Below are 12,855 nucleotides of genomic sequence, written 5' to 3'. Positions count from 1 at the left end.
TATGGGGATTTTTGACATACATTTCGGCGATTTTATAGTTTCAATCATTTAATAAAATGATAGTCGTAAAACGGCTTATTGAATAATAAAGGCAATTTTCTACATTAAGACGCTTATTGAGCTCAATCTTCCCTACAAAATTCGAATCTATTATTATTTCATTAGTAGCTAATCGAATGCCTAATGAAGTCAAAAGCACAATGCAACTCTGTTGGCAGCGTTCCGCTTCCGTTTCCGCTTCTTAGTTTTCAAACCAAATGCCATTGTCTGCATGGCGGAACGATACAAGGTGGCCGCATCGAACAGCTGATTATAACCTTTTTTATTTGATTTGATACATCAACTGCCGGCGCAGTACGATTTTGACATTTGTCCATCGAATTTACAAGTACATGGAATTTTTTTTGTTTGTAGGTATGTCACCATGCTCCCACCTTGTATCGTTCCGCCATGATTGTCTGTCTCATCATTCATACTAATCGAGCAGTTACTTCTGTGTGAAAGCAAAAAATTTACGATTTCATTAGCAGGTGAAATGAGATCATTAAGTTTCTGTGTGAAAACAGTATAACGCATTTAACTGCGATTGAAAACCAAATATTCTTTTGAAATTTGAGTAAATCGGACCTAGGATATAATAGTTAACATCGTTTAGTGGATAGGACTTATCCTACATGTCTGATGTTCCAGGTTCTCTGATCAAAAAATCAGTTTTTAGTGATAACTTTTGAATGGGAAATAATATTTACCCTCGAACTGATAATATTTACACTAAAACAAGTATTTTTATCCTTTTTCCCATAATTTTTGAACGCATTTCTACAGTTGTAGGTCAAACTAAAGTTTACCGAAATTTTTGGCCCGTTTTAGTTGGCACATTTTTTTTTCTGGGACCCGCTTCAGCTGGCGCGATGGATTTATCTGTGATTGTTGCCAGCACAAATTTGAGATAAATCCCTCGTGAGAGCGAAAAAATGAGAGCGTAAACAAATGTTTCGTATCAAGTCATCTTTGATTGACATTCGTGCTCACTTCTACGTATGTATGTATGAATTTACAATGTTCGCGAACGAGAAGAGAGAAAGAACAACATTAGATAAAACGAACTAAAAGAACAAATAGAACCGAAATCGAAGATCTAGTTCACTTGTTCAGTTGAGAGTCCCGGTTAATTGAGCAAGTTCAGAACGAAACGACCCAAGTCTACTGCAGTTAAAGTTGAGCTCATTTCAGCTTTGCGTCTTTGGCTGTATACTTCAAATTGTACTGCACATCTTAGCTCAATCGCCCAATATGGTAGAGTTAAACTCTAGTTAACTTAAACTCCAGTTGAAGTTGACCAGAGCTTAACGTTAACACTTTGTTCGTTTAAATACAACCCTGCAAAAATTGTTGGATTACGTCTTCCATTTTTTCATGTTTGAGAACTCTAACAATACTCCAGTGCGTTTGCGGACCACCATCAGCCGATCATTGCTCGTGTTTTAACGACCGTGATCACGACACGATGACGATCGAACAGAGTTGCCAAAAGTAAAATATTGCATAGAAATAACTGATAAAAAAATTTTACTATGGCAACTCTGATAAAATACAACCGCGGAACTGGTTTTATGTATACATACTATAGTATAGAGAAATATTCAAAGAGGAATTGTGTCGGAAAGAATTACCAGAGTGAATTTAATTTAAAAGACAAACAATTTTATTGGTGAAAAATAAAATAATTATATCCAAATATATAAAGGTTAAATATGGAAAAGTTTGCGCGCAGATTGAAAAATGGAGAAAATGCGAAGAACTCCAAATTATGCCGTAGGATCAGAGATTATGGAATTGGTCAGCTCTCCTAGCATAGCACCAGAAGGCAATCACTTTTATATTTTATACTACGAATATTCTTCTGTTATTTAGCATTTGCGTGAATAAACTAATATAATTTTTTTATAAATTTTTTGTTTTATTTTGGGTGGCTTCTTCTCTAGCGATGGTTTTAAAAGTACTCTTCCATTGCTTACTCCAAGGAGTAATGCTTTAAGAGTACTTTCTTAAGTTATCTCCTGTAGGTACTCCATTAGGTAATCCATCGAGGGTGGTTTAACTCTTCAACTCTTTTGCTAGTATTCCAAGCATTTGATCCTCTGTCGGTGCTCCATGGAGTACTACAGTGAAAGTAGCTTGGAAAGTACTCTCACGTATGTACTCTATGGAATACTCACAAACAAAGCTAGAGTGGGATCACCTACTCCTCTCTTAGGACACCGCAATGTTAATTGGAGCTAATTTTTTGTATGAATACAGATTAGTTTTGGAGCACTCCTATCTCCTAAAGGAGTATTCCTTACACTATTAATGGAGTAATCGCGTTTTTTGAAGGGAAATTTTTGCTTTTCATCGGAGTTCAAGTGGTAACTCTACCAAGTCTAATCAACTTTAACATGATTTCGAACTCGCACTGAAACCCCGAACATAAGACGTTGAAAAAGAATCATTGAAATATCTGTGACAAGCTGAATCCGAAATCGCTATGAGCTTTAGGCCCGGTTTTCAGTGCGAGTTTAAACTCCAGTTACAGCCTGATTCTAATGTGGTAACAATCTTCTTCACCACGGCAACTTGCTTCATGTGGCAACTTTTGTACCCTTTTGGTATTCTGCCCACGAAAGTAGCCGGATAATTGTTTACCCACTAAAAAAGATGGTAACATAGATGTAACCACACAAAACAGCTGTTGAAAGCGCAAAACAGAATTGTGAAAATTGAACGTAAACAATAAAATATATATATTTATAACAAAATGTCGAGTTTATTATTATTGCTACTCATTGAAGACGAAGAGAATGAAATTTTGGAGAGAAGGCACAATTTGAGGAGCCCTCGGGACAATAGTGATCCCATGAACCTTCCCTCTGGTACATTCAAGCATCATTTTCGTTTGCCCAAGGAAGCGTGTAAGTTGCTCATAGAAGATTAGATGCCAAAGGATGACCAAGCCACTTCGCTTCCATTTGGCGTGCGATTTTTTTGTTGCCTCACTTTTTTGGCGCATGGTTCCTACCAAAAATGTGTTGCTAACAATATGTATGCCGCACTCAGTCAGCCATCTGCTTCACGAGCAATCAAGTACTTAGTGAACTTGATTGTCAGAGAAAAATCGTCCGAAGTAAGTTTTCCGACCACAAATGAGGAGCAATTGGCTATAAAAGCAAGGTAAGGGTGAACGTGCATCTTAACATACAGCATGCACTCATATTATTTGTTTTTATTTGTCTAGGTTCTATACAAAGTTCGGATTGAAAGGTGTTATTGGTGCAATCGATTGCACACATGTGGCGCTAATTTGTCCACAAAAAAATTATCCGTCAAGACCTTGTAGTCTGTACATGAACCGGAAAGGATACTACAGCGTTAATGTTGAAGCTGTTTGCGACGACAATTTGAGGGTTTTGTCAGTTGATGCTACTTTTCCTGGATCATGCCATGATTCAGGTATATGGACAACGTCAAATGTGCGTGCATTTATGAGCGACCAGAGAGGAAGTTTGCTTATAAGCGATCAGGGATATCCACTAGAACCGTAGCTGATTACACCCTTAGCTGAACCAGCAACTCCTCGGGAGGAAAAATTTAACAAAGTGCACTGCAAAGCACGAAATGTAATTGAGAGAGGATTCGGTTGTCTTAAATCAAGATTTCGATGCTTAGCGCAACATCGCACTCTTCATTATAGCCCTGAAACGGTTACGAAAATTGTAAACGCCTGTATTATTTTACATAATATTGTAACGAATTTGCTGCAAATCCTCTTATTTGCAATCCTCTGCTAAGTTCGAATCACTAAACTGTTGAATAAATAACTTCAATATTGAATGATGGAAAAATGGCCTTTATTAAGTACTTCACAATAACACTTATACTTTGCTACTCGCTGGCTTAATAACCAAACTGATTGATAACTCAAATGAAACTCTACTATTGGCCGTCAGATCGCGTGCTTAATCAACTGATTGATAGCTCAACTCAAACTGAATTGCAGCGCCTCTACATCTGTTGCCTTTTATACCCTTTGGTTTCCTCGTTCGCATTTTTCCAGAATGTACTAGCATTGTCCATGAGCTCTCAAACTTCTCAGATATATGCATGTGTTTGCGCATTAACTCTCCGCTGCTCGTATTCGTACATGGTACATATGTGTAGACGCAATTATTTATTCGTTTATGTAGATACATAAAGATTGAATTATTGATGTGAATGTTTGTAGTTTACAGTCTCTCGCGCGCACATAGGCGTATAAGTAAATGCATCTGTGTGTGACATCTCTCTGGGCTGCCTTATATATGAATATACTTGATTTGATTATTAACGTAAATACTGCTTGGCATGGCCTTAGCATCGCCTTAGTGATGGGATAACTTAGTGATGCTAATATCCGTGACACTGCCCTCCACCTAAGTCTGATCGTCCCGATCAGACAAATCTCTCGATCTAAACGTTGCCAGCCTTTCCAAATGGACCACTTTCATTTTGGTTCGTGGTTTACCGATGGTTTATATGCGGTACACTACATCGTTGATCCGTTTTACAACTTTGTATGGGCCTTCCCAATTACACTGCAATTTCGGGGACAAACCTTTTTTACGTTGTGGGTTGTATAACAGCACCAAATCTCCTTCCTGAAAACCTTCTGAATTAATGGCTTTATCATATCTGGCTTTCATCTTGTCACTCATAATCTTTGTTCGTTGCCTTATCAGATCATGTATTTCTCTTAGCTCTTCTTCCAAATCACTAGTGGATTTCCTGACATTTCTCCCCGCATTGGCATCTATCCCAAACTTCAAATCAGCTGGCAGTCTAAGGTCATTGCCAAAAATTACTTTTTCAGGGGTTTTGCCCGTTGTCTCATGCACTGCTGATCGGTAAGCCATCAAGAATAATGGTATGCGGGTATCCCATTCTTTATGGTACTTGTCTACTACTTTCCTTAAGTGCTCCTCCAATGTTCTATTGAATCGTTCTACCATACCATCGGATTGAGGATACAATGCAGTTGTCCGTGTTTTTCGAATGCCCAATGACTTACACATTTCCTGGAACACAGCTGATTCGAAATTCCTGCCTTGGTCAGATTGTAACTCCATTGGTACACCATACCTTGCAACCCATTCGTTTTTAACCACTTCTGCTACTGTTTCTGCTTCTTGGTTTGGGATTGGGTATACCTCTGGCCATTTACTGAAATAATCCATAACCACCAGTACGTATTTGTTTCCGCGGTTGCTAGTAGGAAATTGGACCTGCGACATCCATGGCGATACTTTCAAATGGCGCACCTGAGTTATATTGCTTCATCTGGCCATGACTTCGTGTTTTGGGCCCTTTCGCTCTGCTGCAAACCTCGCAGTTCGCAATCCACTCAGTGACCGACTGACGGCAACCAACCCAATAGAATCTCTGTTTAATCTTCTCGAGCGTCTTCGTGATTCCAAGATGACCTCCGCTTGGACCATTATGCAGTACGTCAGGAATCCTCTTTCTGGGAACAACTATCAGTTTTTCTTGTATTTACCATCCTCACTCTCCCATACTCGATGAAGGCAACCCGATATCAATTCTAAACTGTTCCACTGTGCCCAATATGACTTCGCAATGGGACTCTCTGCTGACATCTCTTCTCTGTTTGGTCTTTCATTTCGTTCGAGGCCTTGCATAACACGTGACAGATCTGCATCTTCTAGCTGGCACTTTCTTAGCTGTTCCTTGTCCCATTCATCTGTACATGTTATATTCATTAGCCGGACATCTATAATGTGTTCTTTAGCCTCGGCTTTTGAACAGTGCTTGCATTCCAAACTACATGGTCTTCGTGACATTGCATCGGCATTTCCATGGGTACTACCTTTTCGATGCTCAATGGAAAAGTCGTAGCTTTGTAGTCGATCGATCCACCGTGCCAATTGTCCTTCCGGATTACGGAACTGCAGAAGCTATTTCAACGCTGCGTGATCTGTCCTGGCACGGAATCGTTGGCCGTAGAGGTATTTGTGAAAATGTTTAATGCACTCTACCAATGCCAACAGCTCTCTCCGTGTAACGCAATAGTTCCTCTCTGGTTTTCCAATTGAACGGCTGTAATATGCAACTACCTTCTCTTGTCCATCGACCAGTTGTGATAAAACGCCTCCTATAGCATATCCGCTCCCATCTGTATCTAGAATAAACATTGCTCCTGGAATGGGGTATGCCAACATTGGGGCAGTGCACAATCGCTCTTTCAATGTTTGGAAAGCTTCTTCTTGCTCCTTCTTCCATTCAAAAGCTTTATTTTTCCTTGTTAGCTCGTGGAGACTATGGGCTAAGCTGGCAAAATTTGGTACAAATCGGCGGTAATATGTGCACAGCCCAAGGAAACTTCTCAATTCATGCAGATTCTGTGGTCTTGGCCAATCCTTTACTGCCTCTATCTTTTCATTTGCTGTACATACACCTTCTGTCGTTACCTTGTGGCCCAAATAATTTACTTCCTTTTTAAACAGCGTACACTTTTTGGGACTTAACTTCAGACCAGCGCCAGCTATTCTCTGGAAAACTTCCTCCAAGTTTTTAAGATGTTCATCAAAACTCTTGCCCAATACGATGATGTCGTCCAGGTACACCAAGCATGTTTTCCAATGTAGTCCTTTCAGTACCTGGTCCATGAGTCTCTCAAAAGTAGCTGGTGCATTACAAAGTCCAAAAGGCATCACTGTAAATTGCCAAAGACCATCACCGACACTGAAGGCCGTTTTCTCTTTATCTTCCTCCTTCACCTCAACTTGCCAGTAGCCGCTTTTCAAGTCCAGTGTGGAAAACCATTTCGTACCAGATAGCGAGTCCAGAGTGTCGTCAATTCTTGGCAACGGGTAGCTATCCTTTTTCGTAACGTCATTCAACTTTCGGTAGTCCACGCAAAACCTCATTTTTCCATCCTTCTTCTTTACAAGTACTACCGGTGAGCTCCATGGACTAGCTGATGGTTCGATGACGCCGCTGTCACTCATTTCTTGTATGATTTGACTCACAACTTCCCGCTTCGCCAGTGGAACACTACGTGGAGCTTGACGGATCGGCCTCGCATCTCCAGTGTCAATTTGATGTTTCACAACATTGGTGCGGCCTGGTTTGGAATCATCCTGGTCAAGTATGTTCGCGTATTTTATGAGCAGTTGTTTTGCCTTACTCTGATAGGCTTCCTCTAGCCCATGCGTCCATGCCGTGATATCATTTGAAAGATCAGTATTACTAGATGAAACGTGTTCCTGGAGCTGTTCACAGTTAATAACTACTTCGGCCTCTTGGCATCTTCCCAAAATAGCTCCTTTGGTCAAATTGAATGGTGACTTGAACTCATTGAGTACTCTTACCGGAGTGCGTCCATCTTGTTTTGTCATAGCCAGGGTTTTTCCTACAAGTATGTTCAGTGCTGATTTATTTGCTGCTTCGACAACCCACAATTTGTTTGTCCCACAATCTCCATCAACCTTTGCCCAGATGACTGCTTCTGATTTTGGTGGTATTTGCTGACTCTCTTCCACCAGCACTCGTTTACTGCTGTAGCCTCTCTCGTAGCCGAAATTAAGTGGCACATCCATGTTCTTATATCGCATCGTCTTGCTTTGCATATCGATTTTGATGCCTTGGTTGATTAAGAAGTCCACTCCAATTATGATTTCATCAACAATACCTGCCACTATAAAATTGTGTAGTACCGTGACGTTTCCAATTGCTACTTCACATTCTACTTCTCCAATTGCCTGGGTGTCTTCTCCAGTGGCTGTACGCAATATTGCTCCATGCAATGGTCTTATCTACTTGTTGACTAAATCCGCTCGAATGATGGAATGACATGCACCCGTATCTACAGTCAGTAAACGTTCCTTTCCATCCACATGTCCTCCGACAGTAAGATTGCTCGACCTTCTTCCAATTTGTGAGATACGAGATTATGGGGCATTCAATTGAGGGAGTCAGCTGTCGCCCCTTGCTGCTGACTCGCTTTAGTTTAACGATTGAGTGGATTTGCAGATTTGCTCGTCTCCTTCAGCTCTGCGTTTACGGCCACCCACATTGTTGGAACTATTGGAATTGCTACTGCAATGACGTGCAATGTGACCTGGGTTACCGCACTTGAAACACTTCATAACTCCGGCATTTTTCTGTTGTGATCCCTTCAGAGCTTCTAAAACTGTATCTACCCACTCTGGCCTTTCTACTTCCACACGACGAGCTTTGTATGCTGGTTTACTCAATAATGACGCTTCGTTTCGACGTCCCGTATGCCATTTATAAAGCTCTGAATCTTCACTCTTTCCGTGTATTCCACGGGTGCATCCGCATTTGCAAGATGAGCCAATATTTCAATGTCAAAAGCAAACTCCTGCAAAGTCTCGTTAGCTTTTTGGTAGCGGTTTTGCAACTCTATTTGAAATATCTGTTTCCTGTGTTCGCTTCCGTATCGCCGTTCTACAGCAGCCATCAATGCGTCATAACTGTTCCGTTCGTACTCTGGAATAGTCTGTAAGATTTCGGCAGCTGGTCCTTTCAATGCTACGAAGAGTGCGGCAACTTTATCTTCCACATTCCAGTTGTTCACTGCTGCGGTCTTCTCAAACTGTAGCTTAAAGACCTGGAAAGGAACAGAACCGTCAAAGGATGGTTTTTTACCTTTGGATTACTCGCTGAAACTGCTGGACGATTTAATTGTAACTGCTCCATACGACCCTTCAAATCATCGACTTCTGCCTGAAATTGAGTGATTTTTGCATCCTGCGCTTCCAGCTTTGATGTTACCCTTGCTTCCTGTGCTTCTAACTGTGAAGACATTTGTGCCACCTGTAATGATAAGCGCTCTTCTTGTTCTTCCATCTTTGATGTTATGCGTGTCTCCTGCGATTCCAGTTGGGATGCCATATATGTCTTCTGTTCTTCCAATTGCGTTTCCATCTTGGATGTAATCTGTGTCGACATTTCTGACATACGTGTTTCTTGTGCTTCAATTTTCGATGTTACTGTCGACGTTTGTGCAGATATTGCAGCCAATATCACGTTCAAGTCTGTGCTGGTAACCGTTTGCGATGTTTCGTTTTTCTCTTCAATTTTTGTTGTCTCCTCGCCATCAAGAAGAAAGACATGCTCTTCCACATCAATTCCTTCTGCTTCCATTGCCTCTCGTAGCCGTGCCTGAAGTTCAAGTTTAACGCCGCTTGTATTCAATCCACGGGTCTCCAACTCCTTCTTTAGTTGCTGGATCTTCAATTCACTGAACTTTGCCATGTCCTTGTTGTCCTTTGGAATTTATTCAACAATTCCTCTTCTGACACCAATTGTAACGAATTTGCTGCAAATCCTCTTATTTGCAATCCTCTGCTAAGTTCGAATCACTAAACTGTTGAATAAATAACTCCAATATTGAATGATGGAAAAATGGCCTTTATTAAGTACTTCACAATAACACTTATACTTTGCTACTCGCTGGCTTAATAACCAAACTGATTGATAACTCAAATGAAACTCTACTATTGGCCGCCAGATCGCGTGCTTAATCAACTGATTGATAGCTCAACTCAAACTGAATTGCAGCGCCTCTACATCTGTTGCCTTTTATACCCTTTGGTTTCCTCGTTCGCATTTTTCCAGAATGTACTAGCATTGTCCATGAGCTCTCAAACTTCTCAGCTATAACTAAAATTGCACAATTTTATACATCTTTTAGGCGCTTCCAGAATCTACTAGTCCAGTAGCTCTCAAACTTCTCAGATAAGCATGTGTTTGCACATGGTACATATGTGTAGACGCAATTATTTATTCGTTTATGTAGATACATAAAGATTGAATTATTGATGTGAATGTTTGTAGTTTACAGTCTCTCGCGCGCACATAGGCGTATAAGTAAATGCATCTGTGTGTGACATCTCTCTGGGCTGCCTTACATATGTGTATACTTGATTTGATTGTTAACGTAAATACTGCTTGGCATGGCCTTAGCATCGCCTTAGTGATGGGACAATATTATGAGGAAACGTTGGCCGTATGATGAAGTGGAAATTGAAAATTATGAAGTTGGCGAAGAAAGTATGGGTTCAGCAAATGCGACCAACAGTAGTCTTCACCGGGAGGACGAAAGGGTTCGGCAGCAATTGATAAACTATTTATCCTAATACTGCCTAGCGATTTCCTAATTTAAGAGCTGTTTATTTTGAGTTATTTATCCATGTTTTTATTTTCATAAAATTATATACTTTCCTGGACAAAAGTCATCGCCACTCAAATTTTTTACTAAGTTTGGCTGGACCTAAATTATTTTCGCTAAGTTAAAAAAAAATATATCATAACTCCCACAATCCACATGAAAACTTATAACTTTTTAGGAAATTCGCGAATTTTTATGCGAATTTTCAACTCTTCAGTGAAAATGTTTAGAATTTTTCTCAGTATGCAGTTTTGTAGCCTATTGAATTTTAGGATAATAATGTGTTAATCTTAATGCGGTAGAAGGAATTCCTGATTTTTGAGAACTTTTTTATAGTGTTTGGACGTTTCTTTAATATAAAAAAATTTATTTTTATGGAAATACGGTCTGAAATAATAAAGTAATAAAAATAATTATCAAAGGGAAGTTATTTTAGAGTATTGAGATTAACACATTATCCTAAAATTCAATAGGCTACAAAACTGCATACTGAGAAAAATTCTTATAACAAAGAAAAAATTATAGGCTCAAAAAACTTTCAAAAATCAATGCAAATTTTAAGAGACTTATAATTTGTAGCTTGTTATACCAAAACTGATTTGACTTTAGAACTGCTTGCTCAAAAGAGAACTCTGAATAAAAAATTCAAAATTTTCACGAAGTTAGAAAACGTTTTTGAATTGCCTGAGGCAGCACGGCTGGAGGAAGCAAGATTAGAAGTTCCCGACTCTAAGGAAGCTTCGCTGTTGGGCACTGGATTGATAGTGGCAGGGGATGAGGCAGCACGGTTGGTGGGCACATCATTGGGAGTAGTAGGGAATAAGGAGGCGCGACTTTTGAAAAAACTGTTGGTGCGCACAGGATTGGGAGTGACAGGAAATAAGGAGGTACAGCTACTGGGCACAGGATTTGTAGGAGCAGGACTTAGGGGAGCATGGCTAGGTGACTCACACATCACTATGCAGAAGTTAGAAATGTCTTCCGCATCTTCATCACCAATCAACTCATCGTGATCAGCACATCTCGGCCCCACCTCCGGTGCTGGCGAAATATTTTCGGCATTACTCTCGTTCTGTAATAAACAATTAAATTAATTTCATACATATTTTTGGTAATAATAGTACTATTTATACCAATGCAATATTTCTATATAGCTATTACAAATTGGTAGACATGCGTTGCCCTTGCTATACATATGTATTTGCTTACATCATGTACCTTCTCAAAATAAATTACAATGTACCGATGTATATGTGTACATATGCATTTCATGGGAGACAATGCAATGCATCAATAATAGAAATATTACACATGGTGAAAGCACTTTATTTACATACGTTAAATCCAAGCCTCGAGTTTGAGTGACCTTCTACAGCAGCAATTCCAAAAGTCTCCAACGCTTGCTGCTCGAAATCCGTCAGCTCAGCCACAGGATTTACTCCTGCGCCAGTTCGTCGTCGCTCACTAATGAGCTTACGAACCCGAGCACGCGACTGCTTCCGCCAGTTTCGCAAACTCTGAAAATATACAACGTTTGATATATATATGTATCTACGATCCAAGTACTGCTTTTGTGGTCAGTGCACAATTTTGACAACAAACAAGCCTTGATGCATATGATTTATTTAAAATAAGGCGTATAATAGTTTGTTGTTCAATTTCGCACTTTCCCCAAACATACTACAAATGCCGCAAGCAATATTAAATCACTCGGAAAAAACTCCGGAATTCTGCAAATAGTAGTTCGCACAGATTTTGCACTCTCATAAATATTATTTAACACAAATTAGCGGAATAGGTATACATATATTAATTAGTTAAATTTATTTACTTCTCGCCAAGCGTCAGGAGTCCTTGCTGGGCCGACCATTGAATTCAAATTTGTGGAAATCTCTTTCCACGAATCTTGAATTTGGTTCGGCGATTTGGGACAGTTTTTTCCCTGCATTAGTTCGGGGTGGTCCTTGCAAAATGCGATATACCATCGCAGCTGGGCTTGTGTAGTGCGTGCATACTTCCTATAATGATATGCATTTATTAATTTACGGAGAACTTTCAAAAATATTCACAGAATTTACTTACTTGTTCATCTCCATTTTGCTGCTTTTATTCTTTGTTTACACACATATATGTATGTATTCTATTTTAAATTTCACCACAGACACTGGTGAGTTTTTCGGTGATGACAGCTTTACCACTTTGGCGAGAATCGCGAATAAAAGAACTAGTAACGATTTTCGGTTACATAATGTTCTGGGTACTATTTTACCGGTAACGGTAAGAATCGGCCCGTTAAAGTTGACTAGAGTTTAACCCTGCCACTTCGGCCGCTTAAGCTGAGATGAGCAGCCAAATTCGATGTTATCGAACAGAGTGGCAGGGTTAAACTCTAGTCAACTTTAACTGGAGTTTAAACCAGGGCTATTCAAAACTGAAAGTGCACCTGTATTAGTGAGAGCGCAATCGTAGCGATGATCGTGCGGGTGAATTGATTTTTCATTTAGTCGCTTACTAGCAAGCAACGAGCTAACAACAAGCATATATATCGCGCATAATTTTTCATACATATTTTGATACCGATCAGCCGATACCTACCACCGAAGTTGCTACGCCAAGTGCCAAGCGAC

At 39.9% G+C, this 12,855-nt stretch overlaps 1 protein-coding gene across 1 annotated transcript; it reads right to left on the bottom strand.

Annotated features, from left to right (window-relative positions):
* Nucleotides 1-10,747: 10,747 nt before the first annotated feature.
* LOC137254385 (uncharacterized) lies at nucleotides 10,748-12,530 on the bottom strand. The gene is made up of 5 exons (XM_067792019.1): nucleotides 12,311-12,530; nucleotides 12,060-12,246; nucleotides 11,566-11,745; nucleotides 10,913-11,300; nucleotides 10,748-10,860 (listed from the first exon to the last, which is right to left on the bottom strand). Exons 1-5 carry the CDS (start codon nucleotides 12,322-12,324, stop codon nucleotides 10,748-10,750), a joined length of 882 nt encoding a protein of 293 aa, XP_067648120.1. The 5' UTR covers nucleotides 12,325-12,530.
* Nucleotides 12,531-12,855: the final 325 nt, after the last annotated feature.

This window comes from Eurosta solidaginis, chromosome 5 (assembly GCF_040869045.1).
Source record: "Eurosta solidaginis isolate ZX-2024a chromosome 5, ASM4086904v1, whole genome shotgun sequence".
NCBI lineage: Eukaryota > Metazoa > Arthropoda > Insecta > Diptera > Tephritidae > Eurosta > Eurosta solidaginis.
The sequence above is the reverse complement of the archived record's forward strand: the minus strand, read 5'-3'. Positions and strand labels throughout refer to the sequence as shown.